This window comes from Dipodomys merriami, unplaced genomic scaffold, assembly GCF_024711535.1.
Source record: "Dipodomys merriami isolate MVZ:Mamm:240054 unplaced genomic scaffold, mDipMer1.0.p SCAF_89, whole genome shotgun sequence".
NCBI lineage: Eukaryota > Metazoa > Chordata > Mammalia > Rodentia > Heteromyidae > Dipodomys > Dipodomys merriami.
Genome location: NW_027206501.1, coordinates 2,552,625 through 2,573,086, shown reverse-complemented (window position 1 = coordinate 2,573,086; position 20,462 = coordinate 2,552,625). Strand labels below are relative to the sequence as shown.

The following is a 20,462-nucleotide window of genomic DNA, read 5'->3' as shown; positions in this document are numbered from 1 at the left end:
CAATAATAATAAAATAAAGAATAACAATAGAAGGATAAAATAAACAACAATAAAAAGTTATGAATTTAAATAATATATAACACTGTGTGCCAAATCACCCTGCCTTACTATTGAAACAACAATTGTTTGTGTTTGGCACTATTTAATTTAGGTTCTTTATTTATTGTATTATCTTTTCAGTTTGGTGCCAGTATTGGGGCTTGAACTCAGGACCTAAGCACTGTCCCCAAGCATTTCTGATCAAGGCTAATGCTCTAATATTTGAGCTACAGTTCTGCTTCTACCTTTTGGGTAGTTAAATGGAGATCAGAGTCTCATGGACTTTCCTGCCTGGGCTGGCTTCAAACCTCAATCCTAAGATCCCAGCTTCCTGAGTAGCTAGTGACAGGCAGTAGGATGTGGCTGAAGTTTTTTTTTTAATGTTTTAAATAATATCTACAATGATCCAATATCCTATCTGATTTAGATCTCCTGTATGTGTGTATTAGAAATTAGCATTGCACAGTCATGAAGATTCAAGCCAGAACAAGCCATGCTGGTAATCAGGCAATAGCCTAACTGTATGTCTACAACTGACCATCTAGGATCTTCTCAACTGAAATATACCTGTTCTTGCCTCCCAAAGCCAAAGCTGTTCACAGAACTTTTCATCTAACCATAACATCTAAAATTTAAACCATCTGAAAAACTCGAGGTCAATTTTTTTCTCAATGCAATGACTCAAACATACCGAACTAAACATGAAGAAATATTACTAATATTGAGGCTGATCTACAGTTTTTAGGAACCCATTAATGCAGATAATAAGAATTATTTCATAAGGATAATCAATAAGATAGAATGAAGCTTATGAATTGCACTCCTTTTTTTCTTCTGTGTTGGATTTCAAATCCAGGGCCTAGTGCACACTCAGAAAACATTGTATTGCTAAATTACAACCCTAGCTCTGAACTTATGTTTTCATCTGATTAATGGCCAATGGTTTTGAAAAAGTCAAACTGCGACACAATTGCAATATAATCTTGTAATGTGTAAGAGTAGTATATAAAATATTTAAGTAACTGAAATCAAAACCTGGTGATTTAACATGGATATTCCACATATATAACTCAAGATATATATGGAAGGATGAATTTATGAGTATATACATACATATATGCATAAGTATATACTTTTCACAATTGCACATATGCCCAATATGTATATATACTTTTCTACAAAGTATAACAACCTGTAATCTATCATGTGTCATATTTATTAGAAGATAATTATTATGTTTGAAAGATACATTTCACTCCTATGTTTTTGGTGGTACTGGAATTTAAATCCAGGGCCTTAAGCTTTCTAGGCTGGTGTTATATAACACAGATTATCTTCAGTACACATCTTGCCCTTTTAAATTGATGTGGAACTGTTATTAAAAAAACAATCTCCTCATTGGTGTCTTATGATGAGCTGCACAGCACATAAAAAGTAAGCAATATTCAACTTTACTGTTTCCCATTAAAATTGTGAAAAATATAAGCCAGGTACCAGTGGTACACACGTGATCCTAGCTACTCAGGAGGCTGAGATCGGTGGGTCATGGTTCATAAGACTCTTATAACCAAAAGGAAAACCAGAAGTGGAGCTGTGGCTAAAGTGATAAGAATATTAGCCTTGAGCAAAATGCTCAGGGATGGCGCTCAGGGCCTGAATTCAAGCCTCAAGACTGGCACATATGCATACGCACACACACATAAATCTTTTAAATATAAAATTACCCTTAAACTTTATATTTAGAAAAAATTGAATTTTCCCAATATATCTTGACATTGGTCAAGATACATTGTATTCATAGTCCAACTTCTAAAATTGAAACCCCTCTGTACATCTCCTTAATTATAGTAAAAATTTTAAAAATACAAAAATAAAAATACTTCACATAGGACATCATATACCCATTAGAAGAATATTACTTCAAAAAGGGAGGAAGATATTTGAAAGTCATTGTCAGAATATATGTGAATGTATTTTTGTATGAGAATTAGAAAATATTTTAAACCATCATATTTACTTTTTTGTTGTTGTTGGTGGTGGTGGTGGTCATGGGCCTAAACTCTGGGCCTAGGCACTGACCCTCAGCTCTTCAGCTCAAGGCTAGCGCTCTAACACTTGAGCCACAGCGCCACTTTCAGCTTTTTCTGCTTATGTGGTACTGAGGAATCGAACCCAGGACCTCATGCATGCAAGACAAGCACTCTACCACTGAGCTACCTTCCCAGCCCCATCATACTTACTTTAAGTCCCAGTAATGCACCTGATTCTTTGGGCATGGTTGTTCTTTTGTTAAGAATAACACGTCCAATTAACCGATCACCCTCTTTAGACGGTTGCCACGTTACAGGATGCTATTAAAATACAAAGTTGAAAAAGTAAAGAACTTGCTTTCTTTACTATAGACACACAATCATTAGTTGTAGCACAATACAGTTTTGTTTGTTAAGATACTCCATAGGAAATCAAGGCATGGGTGTATCTTTTTTTAAATTATATTAGTACAATACTTGATAGTCATCTAGTATTTAAAAGTCTGATCAGATGATGCTGACTACAACTTTCTTGATATCCTTAAGAGCATTTGGAATTAAAAAATATGGCCTACGCTTCCTCTGTAAAATGTGTTTAATAAATAACTCTAAGATATACACAATACATAAATATCATAATAAAACCTATTAGTACAATTTTAATTTATACTTATAAAAATATATCAAGCCTGGTTCTGGTGGCTCACTCCTGTAACCCTACCTATTCAGGAGGCTGAGATCTGAGGATCACAATTCAAAACTAGCTTAGGCAAGAAAGTCCATGAGACTCTTATTACCAACTAACCATCAAAACGTCAGAAGTGGAGCTGTGGCTCAAATGGTAGAGCACTTGCCTTGAATAAAAAAGCTAAGGGCCAGTACACAGGACTTGAGTTCAAGTCTCAGTACAGGCATCAAAAAAAATGTTCCATAGGAAATTCTTTATTCTAGTGAACACAATCATTGGCCTGTAACATTTTTCACTTAGTTTATTTTATTTGAGAATGACACTTAGGCTAAATGACACTTACGCTAAAGTAAGCGTCACCTAAGTACATGTTTTAAAATGGTTTAAAAATGAAGTTCATTGACATTTGAAAATATTTCTGTTTACACAAAGAAAAACTGGTTCTGTAGTTTGAGTTGTTCATGTCAATGGAATCCTTAGCCAAATGGGTTGCAAATCACAATGGTTTATCTTATAATATTTTTTGCCCTTTATAGTAGTGAAAAAGTGTTACACATTGAGTAGAAGCCACACTTTGAATTTTTATTTTTTTATCTTTTATCTTGGTTGGTGATAACTTGGTTTTGTGCTCCTATGTGAGGTTGCTGGCATCACAGCTCCCAGGATACAGTACGATCGGTCACCAAATAGAAAGCCTACACCCGACACAGGAGAGCTGCTAAACAACTGCATTCTGTAATTTAGGTTTATTCAACCAACAATATTTTAAGTAAGCAATATATTTATCAAAATGTTACCCCACCATAAAATGAGGAGCACCTGTGCATCTCAATTTCATTTAGATATATAATAGACATTATTTAATAAAGCTTTTGTTTTCTCATATTTTGCAATCTAAAGAGAAAATAGGGAATACATGAAAATAGAAGAGGGATTATTAGAGAAGAAGACTGGGAGAAGGGGAGACAAGAGAGAATAATGGTACAGGAAATAAGGAAAATATTTTTACGTGTTTGCTGGCAGAGCCTGGGTGCTGTCCCTTAACTTTCTCACTTAAGCCAGGCATCCTACCACTTGTGCCACACCTCCACTGGCTTTTTGATGCTTAAATGGAAATAAGAGTCTCATAGATTTTCCTACCTATGCTGGCTTTAAACTATGATTCTAAGATCTCAGCCACCCGAGTAGCTAGGATTACAAGCATAAGCCATCAGCCCCAACTGACATACATTATTTTTCACAATACAAAAGAACACTAGACAAGAAAAATGAAAAATCACATGACCCTTCACCTTGAACAGACTATCATCATTTTCTTGTAAATCTCACCAGAAAAGTCCATGCTGGTTTTATCCATCACCAAACCTGATGCTAGCATAGACTCAGACAGTTTTTTGGGGAGCAGGCTGCATGAAGGGCAACCTCATTTGTCTTTACAGGAGGCCGAAATTCTGCTATTTTAATTTCCAGCATTGTCTTTCATGTTACTGTGAGAAGACGAAGAAAGCTGCTGAGATTTCTCCTCTAGTGCATCAAAAGATTGGGCTGGGAATGTGACTCAGTGGTAGAGTGCTTGCCTTGCATGCATGAAGCCCTGGGTACCACATGAACAGAAATGGCACTGTGGCTCAAGTGGTAGAGTGCTATCCTTGAGTAAAACAAGCTCAGGGACAGTGCCCAGGTCCTGAGTTCAAGCCCCAGGATTGTAAAAAAAAAAAAAAAAATTGGTCCCGTAGGACACGAGTGCTATGTGATCTACCATCTACCTAACCCAGCCTAATGAACTGCATCTTCTCTCTCTTTTCTCTGGGACTTCTCTGATAAAGAATAAAATGATGGGGATTTTTTTTTGGAGGAGTTGAGAGGTTGTAAAATCTTTCCACAATGCCCATGAGATGCTTATGAAAAAGTTTTAAATGGGAAGAGAAAGAGAGTATTTGGCTACCCACATAGCATATTTCCTCAACACCAGGGATAAAGATTTATTATCCAAGAAAATTCTGGGGAATCCTAACCTAGACTCTGTGTGTGTGTGTGTGTGTGTGTGTGTGTGTGTGTGTGTGTGTGTGTGTGTGTGTGTGTGTGTGTGTGTGTGTGTGTGTGTGTGTGTGTGTGTGTGTGTGTGTGTGTGTGTGTGTGTGTGTGTGTGTGTGTGTGTGTAAGAGAGAGAGAGAGAGAGAGAGAGAGAGAGAGTGTGTACTGAGACTTGAACTCAGGGCTTAAACTCTGTCCATTCGTTTCTCTCAAGGTTGACACTCAACCACCTGAGCCACAGTTCCATTTCCAGCTTTGTTGTGTAATTAGAGATAAGCATCTCAAGGACTTTCCTGACCAAGCTGGCTTTAAATCACAGTCCATAGATGGCAGCCTCTTGAGTATATAGGATTACAGGTAGAAGCCACTGGTACACAGAGCTGCTTTTGTTGTTATTGTTGTTATTTTGTCTAGGACCAAGGTTTAAATTCAGAAACTGTGCTTGCTCAGCTTTCTGGTTCAAGTGGCACTATATCATTTAAGCAATATTACCAGGCCTGCTTTTTACTAGTTAATTAAAAGTGGGTTGTTATAGATTGGTCTGCTCAGGCTGGCTTTGACCCAAGACCCTCTAGGTCTCAGACTCCTGAATAGTAGGATTCCAGGCATGAATGATCATTAACACCTGCCCATGATTTTGTTTTTTGTTTCTACATTTTTTGGAAGTAGTGTGGTTTGAATTTAGGGCCTCTATCAACTTGTTGAGAGCCAAGTCGCTAGCTGAAGTTTAATTTTCATCTGCAAAAATGTCACAACAGCTGAAAAAAATCTCACAAATTATCATTAGATGGAACATTGATTTCTGCTAGCTGGGTAGGAACTTAACTCTAAGCATTAATGAATGCTCATAAATACAAAAGGCCCCTAAATTAGTAACAAATTATAAGGATTTAATTTCTTTTCTGATACAGTTAATAATTCTATCCTTATTTCCCTTTTGTCACGATTCAAGAAATCCATTTTCTTCACTATGATTTTTTATTAACTTTGTACAAAGGGGTTCCAATGCAAAATGTGAATTCATAAGCACAATGCATCTCGATAAATGCCATCCCTTCCATCACTCACCCCCACCTCTCCCAACCCCACCACTCTCAATTTCCTAGTTCCATTTTCACATATGTACACTTACAATTATGACTACACTTGCCCACTATTCTTTTCTTCATTCATCTCTACCCCTCCCCTTAACCTCACTCCTCCCACTGACACCCCAGATCCCTGGTATTCCTGGTATTCATTCTGTTAGACTAAGCTGTGCAAAGAAGCTACACAACTGGAATTTTCCCTTGCACAGACCATACTTTAGTCAGTATATTTGTGTGCATATACATATGACTATGTATATGTTTCTATATTTATATTTGCATATTCCATGCATGAGAGAAAAACAGAAAAAAAGCATTTTCTAAAAGACCTCATTAGAAAAGATTTCACTGTGGGAAAAAAAACAACAAAGATGTGTGCTTAATTAAAAATGTGCTATAATTATTCAGTAATAATTACTCCTGTGTTCAAAGCTGTCAAACTGAATTGCTATTTGTTCTCATAAAATGAATAATGCAGCAGAATACGATTAGTATTGATCAGCATGGGGCAAAGGACAGTGCATACATAGGCTGCACTCACTTCCTAGAAAGCTTACCGAACTAATAGGTGAGGCTTCCCGACTATGCCACGTGGCAGGATCCAGCCAGTAATAATCCAAGTCACCTGGAGAGTGGGAAAAGAAAAAAATGGCAATGTCATTAAGGTAGAGAATTATCACTTAGCATATTACTTCTCCACACTATGAAGTAAAGGGTTAAACCGTATTATCATCTTGAGTTCTGCATCCCAGACGGAGACACCTGTGTCATACAGGTTACTTATAACCTGAACCATTGGAATGAGTGAGCATGTGCAACAAATGTACTTCATACATAGAAGAGCTACCTTCTCAACACAGAGAAACATACAGAGAATTGGGTTAATTCTCCCTTCCTCCCTTCTGCTCTCCATACCAAGCTACATCCTGCCATCTAATGGGCTAAGTTAAAATTGCACTAGCTGAACTGAAGTATTAAAACGAGTCCTCTTCAGAACTATACTGCATCTTCTATAATTTTTCTCTGGTCTATATTTTTTCTAATTAACAATAAAGCATGGCATAGAGATGTAATATAGAGGGATAGGAAAATAACTTTAAGCTGGGCCCTGGTGGCTCACCCTGTAATGCTAGGTACTCAGGAGGCTGAGATCTCAGGACTGCTTTTTTAAGACTCTGAGAAAAGTCCACAAACTTATCTCCAATTAGCCATCAAAAAGCCAGAAGTGGAGCTGTGGATCAAATGGCAGAGTGCCAGTCTTGAGCAAAAAAGCTAAGGGAAAACACCCAGGTCCTGGTATCAGCAGAAAAGAAAAGAATTACCAAAACTATAAAAAACATTAAAAGTTCTAACTTAGGCCGGGCGCTGGTGGCTCACGCCTGTAATCCTAGCTACTCAGGAGGCTGAGATCTGAGGATCGCGGTTCAAAGCCAGCCCGGGCAGGAGAGACTGTGAGAGTCCTATCTCCAATAAACCACAAGAAAACCAGAAGTGGCGCTGTAGCTCAAGTGGTAGAGCGCTCGCCTTGAGCTGAAGAGCTGAGGGACAGGCCCAGAGTTCAAGTCCCACTACCGACCAAAAAAAAAAAAAAAAAGTTCTAACTTAGGACATATCGATTTATGAGCCCATATTATTATTTGACTTAATATATAATAACAAAGAAAGTATCTGAAGAAAAAGGAAAGATGTTCATGGAAAGGATCATGCTTCCAGTATCTGCCTTAGATAAAAAGTCCAAAGAAAAAGGTGGATCATCTATGTAAAAATAACATTAGGAAAACAAATGAGCAAGTGGCTTTTTCACATCTTATATACTAAACTAAATCAAGGAAATTGTTCTTGTCCTGGATCTCTAGTTACAACAATAGCTTCTAAGTATAGCATGCCTGCCCATCAGAAGCTATGTAGCCAGCTAACTGCTGACCAAGTATAGTAGGCTTATAGGTATGCAGGCCACACAAAATTTCACAGAAGACAGGTATGGGAGATAAGAAAACTTACAAAAGAAATGTATACAAGTTCATATATTTCAGTTTCTTAGTTTCTGTTCCTGTTTTTCCTTGGAAATAGAAAGATAAAATGCAAATATTATAATACTACAATAACTACTGAAATGGCCTTTTTAAAAATGACTGACACATTCTATGCAAGGGTTAGAAATTGCCACAGCCTAAACTACTTACAAATTACTTCTCAAAAAAATCACATCACTAAAATGAACATATGGATTAACAGTGAAGATTATGAGATACTAGATTTTTACTAGAATTCTTTAGATAATAGAGAAGTTGCAGAGAAGTTGCAAAAGGAAATGTTTTTATTTCCTTTTGGATTTACTGTTTTAAAAACTACAGGTATGTTAATAGCTCTGTCTTTCCTCTCAAGGCTATAATATTACAACTGAAATATGACTAATACAAATGTTATTATTCAAAAGAAAATTCTGCCATCTGTACAACAGCAAAATGACTTATACCCAGTAATAAGGTCTGGTGATTTCTTCAATGCTGTTTCTATCTGAATTAATTAACAGAACCACTGAGATGTTATGCACAGGGGAATTTCAGTCCCTAAAGAAGAATATTTTTTCCTTAAATTGAAGCTACTTTAATGAGTCTTTGAAGCTAAGAATTCATCTCACTGTAACAACAAAGAAAAACTAGTTAACCATATCCTCCACTAACTGACCCATGTCTTAAAAATTGTGTTCTGTTTGACCTCGTCTGGCTTGTGCCCCATTTCTCACATGACGGCTAAGCTTCTTTCCACCACCTTGTCCTAAGTCCAGACGTACATATATAGTATATATTTATGAGCAAAAGTGGTCTTCATATGCAGCCCACCCAAAGTTGATGCTTCTGGTAAAATCCAGTGATGACACTGTGCAGTTTATCATCTATAAAATTTGCTGGGAAACCATCTTGGGTAGATTCTAATTTATTTGCTCTAGTGAGAGATATAGGTAGGTGGATAGATACATACATACATCCATACATACATAATACACTGGTATATAAATAGATGATTGATGATATTTATACACAAGTGTATAGATGATTTAGAAAAAACAGATGAGAGATATGACCATATAAGATAATGTTAAGTGAAATGAACCCCAAGATAGGAACGCAAATATTTTTTTCTTTCTTGCTATTGTTTCTAACGTATTTATAATGTACCATCTGATGTTTTTGTTCCTTTGTATGTTCCTCCCCCACGGTATAACCCCTGTTTTCACTGTATTTGATGTTGGTGTCCTGCATCTTGTATATACACTTCTCTAATTTGGGGAGGGGAAGGGAAAAAACAAAATGCTTAAATAGAGATACAGGTTGACCCACTGTAACAATGAGATGTACAAGACACTATGTTGAAAACGAACTTTACAACTTTGGTGTGGGGGTAGTTGTGGATGTGCGAGGGAAGGGATGATAGCGGGGAAACAGAAGAGGCAACAATGCTCAATAGGAAATGTACTCATTACCTTGCTCTGTAACCCCTCTGTACAGTATTTTTACAATAAATAAATGTACAAAAAAACAGATGAGAGAGACAAATTGACAGAAACATATATACATAGATGATAGATGATAGATGATAGAAATAGATGATAAATATATATATAAATAGATGATAGATGATAGAAAGTTTGAGCAATAGACAGATATATTACAAATACATACATGAGTATATGAATAAATAATAGGTGACAGATAAAACAAATAATAAATGCATACATACAAACAAACATGTACACTGGTATACAAATAGTTGGTAGTTAGATGATATTACAAATGTATACAAGTATATAAGTAGATGATAGAGATGACAGACATTAATAGACACATACATACATAAATGATAAACTGATGATAGAAAAGATTGAGTGATAAACAAATATATGATAGATCCATATATGGATATGTGAAAAGATGATAATTTATGGATAAAAAATCAGTTATGTACAAATGTCTATATGACTATATTTGTCAGACAATTCCATTGGACAACCAGCATGGCTCTATTCTCTCTTGTGATAATATGAGTGCAATAGACTTTGTAGCTAAATTTTTCTATCAATTTTGCTGATACAGAATAAACAAAAATTGCTAAATACTGCTAACAATGTAAATGTAAAAAGTCCAATATTTTAACACTTAATATTCATATTTTTAGCATACAATTATACCTCTTTTATATTCTGAGTTGTCCAGTTTTGTTGTCACTAATTTTGTTATAATCTATTACACTATGTTTTTCTTAAAGAATTACCAAAAGTAAATACTAAAAATCTAAATTTAAACTTATTTGTTTTGTCTAGTCATATGATTGCAAAGTTTGAAAGAATGAATTTTTAAGAATTCTACTTTATCAGTATAATTCACATTTTCCTTATTATGAATGGAATAAACAACACCCAATAAATCCCCTAAAATATGCAGAGCCAAGAATTAAGTTAACATAAAATACTTCCTTGAATATTTTTCTAAGATAGGACAAAAGATATTGACTGTCAGGAGTAGGCATAACTTCAAAATGTCAAATTCATATTACTTGCTTGTAGAATACATGAATATCTTTATTTATTTGGAAATTGGAATCTTAGCTTGGCAGATTCAGTCTACTAAAATGGCTCAAAGTCGTAAGTAGCCATGTTCTAAGAAGTGGGGGAGGTATTTTTTGAAGAAGTTTAAAACAGGTTCATTCCCTATCCCTAGGGAGAAAGTAGGCTCATTGAACTTACTTAACACAGAAACTTAAATGCACAAATTTCCCTAGATTTTTAGTCCATACTTTGACTTAACAGGCACAAATCAAACACATATCAAGAATACATGTTATAAGAATACTTGTGCCACACATAGTGGTAGAGTGCTTGCCTAGCATGCATGAAGCCCTGGGTTCTTCAGTACCACATAAACAGAAAAAGCCAGAAGTGGCACTGTGGCTCATGGTATAGTGCTAGCCTTGAGCACAGAGAGGCTCAGGGACAGTGCCAAGGCAAAAAAAGAAAAAAGAATACTTGGGTCACAACAAATATTCAGCAACAGAACTCATGTTCCCTAAACCCAGGTCACAATGACTAGAGTACTGTCAATGCATAGTCATGTGTTTCTGTGAGTTAAAATTCTGTCTTTCTGTCTTAAAGCACAATGGGTTCCAGTAACAACATCCATTAAGCCAACATCATCAGTTGAGCAAAAAATGCATTACAAATAATATGCTTGACTGAGCATGAGTATGCTAAAACCGTACCTCTAATATCCTATGTTAAACATTTAATCATTTATGTGAGTTTTACTTGTCCAAAATTTAGCATATGCCTAACATACAGGTCATAGAAGAAAAGAATCAACATCCTAGAAGTACACTACTTGAAAAAAAAAGGTCAGCCTGGCCCCAGGGGCTCACTCCTGTAATCCTAGCTACTCAGGAGGCTGAGATCTGAGGAGCCCAGTTTGAAGCCAGCCTCATGAGACTCTAATCTCCAATTTACTAAAAACTTGGAAGTGGAGCTGTGGCTAAGTAGCAGAGTGCTAGTCTTAAGCAAACACAGCTTAGGAACAGCACCCAGGCCCTGACTTCAAGCCCCATAACCAACAAAAAAGGTCAAACTACTGGACTATTTCAAGAAAACACATGGAACACTTTAATTACATTATAACGAGTAATGATAAAAGAATTCTCACCAATTCTAAGAATGTTCCCCAATTCAATTCCTAATGTAGATTTATAACTCTACTACTTATTCTCTATAAAATCAATTTTTCTTGCTAAGTTAAATACATTGCTGTCATCCAAAAGCATAAATTTTACAAGTGAAAAAAATCAGAAGAATCATGCTTCCTGTAAATCCCTTAAAAGTTTTTCTTCTTTTATGTTTAGTCTTCCACAAAGAATATGCTAGAAACAAGTAATTGAGTGAATTCTCAACTATTTTATTATAGCATAGCAAATATGCAAATAAAAATATTGTATAAAAACCTGCTATTGAGTTATTTTGTGTTAAATGCATACACAACCTAAGCAACACAGTTCTAAGAATTGCTTTTGAAGTTGAACCAGTAAAGTGATTTCAACAGCCACTCCCGTGAGCAGCACATATTAAATATTACTTTGACCATAATGTGATAAATATGCACATTTCTACTCATTGTAATATTCTATAAGGCACTGACTTGAGCAACACTAATTTCATGGGAAGAAATTTAAAACAGAAGTTTAAGGAGTAAGATAATATGTCAACTCTGGTTAATATATGGAAATACCAGTTGATACAGTTTTCTTTCCATTTTTGTTATTTTTTAAAATTATCCTTAAGTAGTTGTACAAAGGTGATGCTATAAACATCAACATAGCAGTTTATGAACACAATCCTTGAGTTTAGAAGATTACACAAGGTAGATTCACTCCTGCCACGGGAAAATATGTTCTCACCCAATAATATGCAGTAGAGAAACTAATTTAGAGTGAATTGTCCATCATTTGCTATTATGAAAAATTCACCTGAGTCAGGGGCAAAAATAGTATTATTTTACAGGAATTCGTTTCTAGGCACTGAAATAACATGGAAAGACATGCTTTTAAGTTTACTTTTAAGTCATACAACCTGTGAAATATTCAAGGCTGTTTTATAAATAAGTACTATGTATACTGCTTCAAATCAGTAAATTGTTTTTCATGATTAAACTATACCTTCCAAAACTGAGTCTAAGTTCCTATTATAGTAAAAATATTCATCCTCAAATACTTGTGATTTTAATTCAAAATCCAACTTTTATTCTCCAAACATATTTGACGGCAAGCATTATATAAAATCTGGCATCAGAGATTTAGGGTCCTGGCTCTCAAGTTCTGTCACAGACCTACCTAGATTCCTCTCCAAAACCACTGGTTTTCAGGAAGAATGGTAGCTTAATTCTAAGTAGCTTAAAATCGAGTTTGATTTTAAGCTAGGCTAAAAGTCTTAATTGGAAGAATTACATTATTTCTAGCTATTAACATGGTTATTAACATGTGTGTTCTGGGATGTGTGCTAGAAAGGTCACTTTATAGAAAGGTTAGGCTCACCACTAAAAGTGTTGAGTTCAGAAGGGAAGTAAAGAATCAAAACCAAAATAAGAGAATACCTCTTACTTTTTAGAATAGCTATGATGAGAAAAATAGCTAGGCAATGATTAGTGAATATATGGAGAAACTGCAACCTTTGTATGCTGTCAAGGGGAACATTTGGTGAAGTCATTGTGCAGATTCCTCAACTAATTAAAATAGAAATAGGATATGATCTGGCAATCTTATATGCATGTGATACCTATGGAAATAGATCCAAGAGAATTGAAAGAAGGCTCAGGATCCATTGCAATGCTGGTTACTCTCAATAGCCTAAATATGGATGCAGATGTCCTTTGACAGGTGCATGGATAAAGACAATATATAGGAACATAGTGGAATATTACTCACACTTTTAAACAAGAGAACCTGCTATGTGTTACAGCATAGATAAAATCAGCAGACATAATGCTAAGTGAAACAAGGCAGACCCAAAAGGATAGCTATGGTATTGTATCCCATCTATGAAGAAGCTATTTCAGGCAAACTCATGCCCAGGAGTTGGCAGGGTATTCATGAAAGGATACAAAGTTTCAGTTACAAAAAATGAATGAATCCTAAAGATTACTTCATTGCCATAGTGTCCACAGATAACAATGGTGTGTTACACACTTAAGGATTTGCTAAGAAAGTAAATCTTAAGTATCATAAGAATGAAAATGATAACATTGAAAATAACAATTAATACAAAGATTTGGAGGAAACTTGGAAATGAGTGATATGTTTATGGCTTAGGGCATAACCATGGTGTGTTATCTTCACACTCATGTTGCAGACAATAAACATTACAGTGTTTTGTGTGTACATTACAATCCAATGAGGAAGTTCTCACATTTTTGCTGGGTGCCAATGGCTCTTGTCTGTAATCCAAACTACTCAGGAGGCTGAGATCTGAGGATCTTAGTTTGAAGCCAGCCCAGGCAGATAAACGCAAGACTCTTTCCCAATCAACTAGCAAAAAGCCAGAAGAGGAGGTGTGGCTGAAATGGTAGAGCAGCAGCCTTGGGCTAAAATGGTAAGCAAGAACAGAAGGCCCAGAGTTCAAGCTTCAGTAAAATAAAAATAAGAGGAATGTCACTTTTTGAATTCCCCTTTGTTTGTAATGTTCTACTCCCATCATGGAAAAAATACCATCATGCTTTTTCTTTGATATATAAATTGTATGAAGCAATAGATTGAATAGATTGTTTTATCAAGTGTATTCACAAATTTATCAACTCCATTTGTCATGCTAATGAGATTTACTTATGTCCAGCAGTAGCTACAGACCTGACCATCTCCACAAAGGGACCTTGAAGGGCTGTGGTGCTGTTCTAATCTGTAACTTTAGAATAGAAGAAGGATGTGCAGTAGCTGGTCAAAAACAAAGATATGTCCTTCACACATATGGCTCCAGCAGTACCCTCCTGGTAGTACATATTGTGTGGTAAATTTGAGAGCTAATTTTTGGACTGCCAATACTATCACCTTACAACTCTACAAATTATTCATATGGAACTCAGAATCCATTTCCAAGCTGAATTCTGATCTCAGTCATTCATGTACTCCCTCAACAACTCCAGAGATAATACCAAAATGGTCTATTGTTATCTCAACAATCATGGGCATACCTAAAAAGTACCACAGAAATGAAAACCTTAATTCCTGATAAAAATACACACTAAAATTATTCACAATAATTATACCCATAATCATTCTGCCAATTGTATTTTAATTAGTCCCCTCAGTTTACTTATTTGAAACATGAAATAACCGTAGAGTCTCACTGTATCTTACATCCACAATTAACATTATTATAGCTTACAATACTTACAATTGCTGTTTCTTGTAAAACTATGAAAAGAAGCTATTGCATAGTACAAAAAAAAAGCATTGCTCTTGAAGTTGAAGACTTGTGGCTCTAAATCTAACTGTAAATTAGGTACATTTTCTCTTCTTCAAAATATGAATGACACTTTCTTCACAAAAGTTTCATGGTGAAGAGATGTATCAGTCACATGAGCAATACCTATCAATGTCCCAACCTCATTCTTCAATGAAATAGAAGAAACGATCCAAATTTCATATGGAACAATAAAAGACCCCAAATAGAAAAAACAATCCTTAGCAGAAAGAGCAGCACTGGAGGAATATCAATTCCAAATTTCAAACTCTACTACCACAAGCCATAGCAATCAAAACAGCTTGTTACTGGCACAAGAACAGACCTGAGGACCAATGGAATAGGACTGAAGAAATGAACCCACAGACCTATAGCCACCTAATCTTTGACAAGGAAGCTAAAGAAATAGAATGGAAGAAAAACAGCCTTTTCAGTAAATGGTGCTGGCTAAGTTGGTTAAACACTTGTAGAAAACTAAAGCTAGATCTGTATATATCACTCTGCACCAGAATCAACTCCAAATGGATCAAAGAACTCAAAATAAAAGCAGTCTCCATGAAAACATTACAGGAAGGAATAGGAGAAACTCTAGGGCTTCTTGGCACAGGCTGAAATTTTCTTAATAGAGACCCAGAAGCACAACAAACCAAAGAGAGATTGGACAAATGGGATTGCATGAAACTGCAGAGCTTCTGCAAGGCAAAAGACATAGCTAGCAAGATCAATAAAAAGCCTACGGATTGGGAGAAGATCTTCACTAGCCATACAACCAACAAGGGTCTCATATCTAAAATATACTTAGAACTCAAAAAACTAAATCCCCCAACAACAAATCCTCAATGAACTTTAAAGAACGTTAAAAATGAAGTTTAAAATATTTTTTCATATAGCTAAGATTAATATGAAATCATGGTGTTAGCAATCAGATTATAAATAAGTATCATAACTAATATATATTCATATAATGTCAGTGATATTTGCAAAATACACTTCAAAATATCTTAGGAAAACATTTAAGTTTGTAAAATTATTTATGTAAAATTCCTTATGTAAAATTGTATAATTAAAATTATTTGATATAGATATTAGGTACCAAATATATTTTAATTCTTACAGTCTAATAAGTGATAAGCTTACTAAACTTCATGAGATTCCTTTTCCAGTTTTTGTTACTGAAATAAATTATCTAAACAGCAAAAGGACTGTGAGTGAAGAAACAAGCTCAGGCAGTTAAAATATATAACATGGTCACCTTGATGACATCATAGGGACTATATGAATATGCTTTCAATATACTAATAAATCTGAAAAATTCAAATGTGTTTGAGGTAGTAAATAGTACTCAAAAGACTATTTCTTCCTAGTTTGGAAAGTGATACATTTACACACATTTAGATTTTTAACACCACAAAGAAAGCTTTATGAAGGGTCCAGAAACACTCACAATCATTATGATGCTTCAGTACATCCTTATCTTTCCCTGTGTTGTCTTACACTTTGCCCCCCAGAGAAAGATGGCCAATTAAAATTCTCCACACCCTCCAACAACAGCAAGAACAAGAAAACACTCGCGTGCACTTACATGCACGTACAAACAAAACTCTGTTCCACAGTATTATAAAATAAGGATATACCATCTAATCAATTACAATGAAATATTTCTAAAGAAAGCTCTCCAAGCTCACTAATATGGGACCAAAAGCTTTCAAACATCCTTTAGAAAGGAATAATTTCATGTGTTTATCTCATGAGGCCTAAATTTCTTCCCAAGAAGAATCCAGACATAAAATAATAAGGTGCACTGGATAACATCACAAAACTCAACCATCTTTGGGAAACGTTTTCCCCCAACACAGTGACTGTTCAGAAATAAGAATCTGGTAGGTATTGTACTCAGGAGGGAAATATTTTACTGCAACTTTCCAACTGACCAGGCTTCCACATTGACATTGAGAATTCCATTCACAGGGGAGAACAGGTTGTCACGTGCAAAACCTCGGAATAACCAGCCAGGAAACCCTGTGGAAAAAATTGGGGTTTATTTGTTTCCATTGTTTGGGGACTTCGATGTCAACCACAGGTTTAAGACACTGCTGTGCTGGACCTGATCACCTTGTAAGAATGCATTCTAGAAGAAGTATTTTTGAAAAAGGAAAACTGCTAGTCTCTATCCAGACCCAGACAGCTCTAGGAACCCAACACTAATATCCAATAATACCTTGAATACCAAATCAATTTCTACCTTGCCTCTGTGTCTCAAAGACTCAAAAATGAAAAGTGGAGCAATCAATACATTGTCATACTATAGTGATATAAATAACAACAATAAGATTCACTTGATAATAAAGGTCACCTCTAAGAGTGTACAGAACAAAAGAGATCTTGACATTGCTTAGGATTTGAAAATGTATTATTAAGCTTTGAAATGTAGAAAATAAGATTCTGCTCTAGCAACCATCTTGATAATATAAACAGATGATTTTGAAACCAGAGTTCTCTCACAAGAAGTTAAGAGTACACATTTTCTTTTTTGCTTTTTGCTTTTTTTTGTTTTAAATTTTAAATTTTTCAATTTTAATTTTTGGTTTCCTTTGTTTTGATGTGGGTGATGCAAACCAAATATTCCTAAATAAGAAAACTTTAAAAAGTTTCAAGTTTGAGTATTCCTCGACTAGCATGAGTCGCTGACCACACACAATAAAATATCGGTATGCTGCGGCATACACATTTTTTGAACATTTTTATGTTACACCTCATTATTATTGTTGTGAAAACTGCAAAGTATTCATATTCATAAACCTTCCCACCTGCATCGGGAGGAAAGGAGGTTACAAACCATGGCAAGGTCATTGGTCTAAACCGCTGCAGCAGTGCAAAGTAGTGGCACTATAGTAAGGCGTGTCCTTCAAAGGCCTCTAGCTCTCTATGACAGAAGTACATAATTCAACTTAGTCAACACACAGAAGTTAATGGGCCTGGGAAAGGAAACAATATTCAAAAATACATGCAGACAGAATGTTTATTATTTTTATTTATCGTATGTGTGTGTGCGTGTATGCATGCATGCATGCGTGTATGCCGGTAGCAGGCTTGAACTCTGGGCTCCCTCTATCACTTGGTTGTTTGTTTGGTTTTTTTTCACTCCAAGTTGGAGCTCTACCACTTGAGCCACACCTCTTCCTTTTTCAGAGATTAACAAGAGATAAGAGTCTCGTGAACTTTTCTGTTCAGGCTGGCTTCAAACCATGAACCTCAGCCTTTTGAGAAGCTAAGATGACAGGTATGAGCCATCAGAACCTGACTTTACAACCTAGAAAATGTCAATCCTAGAAAACCCACTGGACCTTCACTCACAGTGTTACAGTAAAAATGAAAAACAGTTCCGGAATTGGTCCAGACTGTCACATTCACAACCAAAAAAAAAAAAAAAAATTCAGGAGATAAGGAACACAGAAACTTAGGGGGAAAAAAAGTACAAAGGAAATCAAACAAATTGATTAAGATTCCATGCTATTTTCAATACTGATACTATGAGTAGCTCTGTATATGAACCTAACTGTATGAAAAAAATACCCATCGTCACAACTAGATGGAAGACAGACAACAAAATGATGTTAGAACAATATATATTTCAGTAACAACTGAAAAACTGATGGCATGTACAAATTGACCTGGCTCATAAACCAGAGTGACACGCTCTCTCAACTTAGGCTCACTGATTCAATACTATCCCTGGGAAGAGACACAGGCACAAAGGGCAGTGTGCTCTTCTCCTTTCTTCCTGATGGAGAACATGTCACCTGCTCCTAAATACCATCATCTTCTGGCCTGCACTTGGCAATGTGCATGGCCAGATCAAGACTCTTACCTCAGAATACCACTCTTCCTTGATCTTGTTTGCTGTGGTTCCTGGTAAAATGTCTAAGGTCCCCTCTGTCCATGTCTTCAGATCCCTGCCTTCATTTGACTCTTGAGGGATCTGGATCTGCAGACGTGAAGCCAGATGTGTCTGGCTAGTTCAGAATGTTCTAGGTGATGCCTAGGTGGTATCTCTTCTATTCCACTTTGTCACCCCACAAAGTCCCCTCGTCTTTCTCCCTCCTTCTAGTGCAGTCCATTTGGATTTTCCCATTCAATCACTAATTTATCACTAGGTAAAATGTGGTTTTTTGATCTGTTCCTATGGAAAAATCTGTCCATATTTAAAATTCTACTATTATGCTTCCTAAGGAATTACACCCCCTCCTTGTTTTCTTTCCACTGTAAACCTTTCTTTCTGGGTCTCTACGGACATATTTGGCCATTTCTGCCTTTTGCTTTTGCCATTCTACCTTGTGCTTCTAGGGAAATATATTTCCTTCCTTCAGACATATTTTGTGCTGCTCGTTAAAGTTCATGCCAATTCAGAAACTGTCCCTTTTGTCTTATCTTTCTCCCCAGGCTATCAGAAATTACAGTAAGCACTTTCTAGGATGAGAAAGCTACTTAAAATGGCTCTGGTGCCTTTGGCATCTGGGGTCCCAGAGGTTTTTTGTTCACATTATATATAATTTGACTTTATTTTCCATCCAGAAATGTTTGCAAATATCACTTCAGTCATGGGCTCAGTTTGAAGGGCAGGAAAATGTTTTGTCATGTCAGAGGTCCTGGTTGTACAGCAGCCATCTTAATAAAGATGGCACCTAAGAGGACATAGAAAAATAGTCCTCTCTATCTTATTAATCACTAAGGAAAATTATAATTAACCTATGGCTATGAGGCCTAAGCATACTCTAGAATAATATATTTTGTTCTGAGTGTTATGTTTGTGCCAGAATTGGGCAAAACTGTCATTTGGTCTGGAATTCCAGAAAACAACTGACTAGTTATTAAAACCAAACTTTTTGGTAACTTTTTATATACTGTATGATAGGTTTTTTGAAGAATGTTTACATACGTGAATAAAATAATAACTGATAAAATATGCATTTTTTTCCTTGTTTTAGGAAGAGCTTTGGGGAGTTGAACTCAGAGCCTCAAGGTTACTAGGCACTTCAGCCATGCCTCCAGGCTTTTTGTCAGTGATGGGCTGAACTCTGAGCCTGGGTACTGTCCATGAATTCTTCAGCTCAAGGCAAATACTCTACCACTTGAGCCACAGCACCACTTCTGGTTTTCTGGTGGTTAATTGGAGATAAAAACCATATTAAGTGAAGTATGCCAGACCCAAAGAAATATAGGTCCCATGGTTCCCCTCATTTGCACTAATTAGTATACATCTAGGATAATTTTATCAGAGGAATAGAAAAGCTCAAAAGCTATGTACATATGACCATATAGGATGATGCTAAGTGAAATGAACCCATGATATGGACACAAAAGGTCTTTCTTTGTTTTGTTGTTTTTAATGTACTATGTGATTTTTTTTTTGTTTTCTTTGTATGTTCTTTATGACCTTTACAACTTTGGACTGGGGGGGAAGGAAGAGATAGTGGGAGAACAACAAGGGAAGGGGTAACAATGCTTGACAGGAAAAGTACTCATCACCTTACTCATGTAACTGTAACCCCTCGGTACAGCATCTTTACAATAAAATTAAAAAAAATTTTTTT

General features: G+C 35.8%; 1 protein-coding gene across 32 annotated transcripts in view; it reads right to left on the bottom strand.

The window, feature by feature from the left end:
• The window catches only part of Rims1 (regulating synaptic membrane exocytosis 1), a 505,606-nt gene that overhangs the window by 177,344 nt on the left and 307,800 nt on the right, over window positions 1–20,462 (bottom strand). For all 32 annotated transcript variants that reach the window (XR_011369887.1, XM_070012125.1, XM_070012126.1 and 29 more), the window contains 2 exons: window positions 6,437–6,504; window positions 2,280–2,390 (listed from right to left, as the gene is read on the bottom strand). Coding sequence is in view for 31 of the 32 variants with exons in the window: in XM_070012125.1 (XP_069868226.1) it covers window positions 2,280–2,390; window positions 6,437–6,504 (179 nt within the window). In the remaining variant the exon portion in view is untranslated. The remainder of the gene's footprint in view (window positions 1–2,279; window positions 2,391–6,436; window positions 6,505–20,462) is intronic.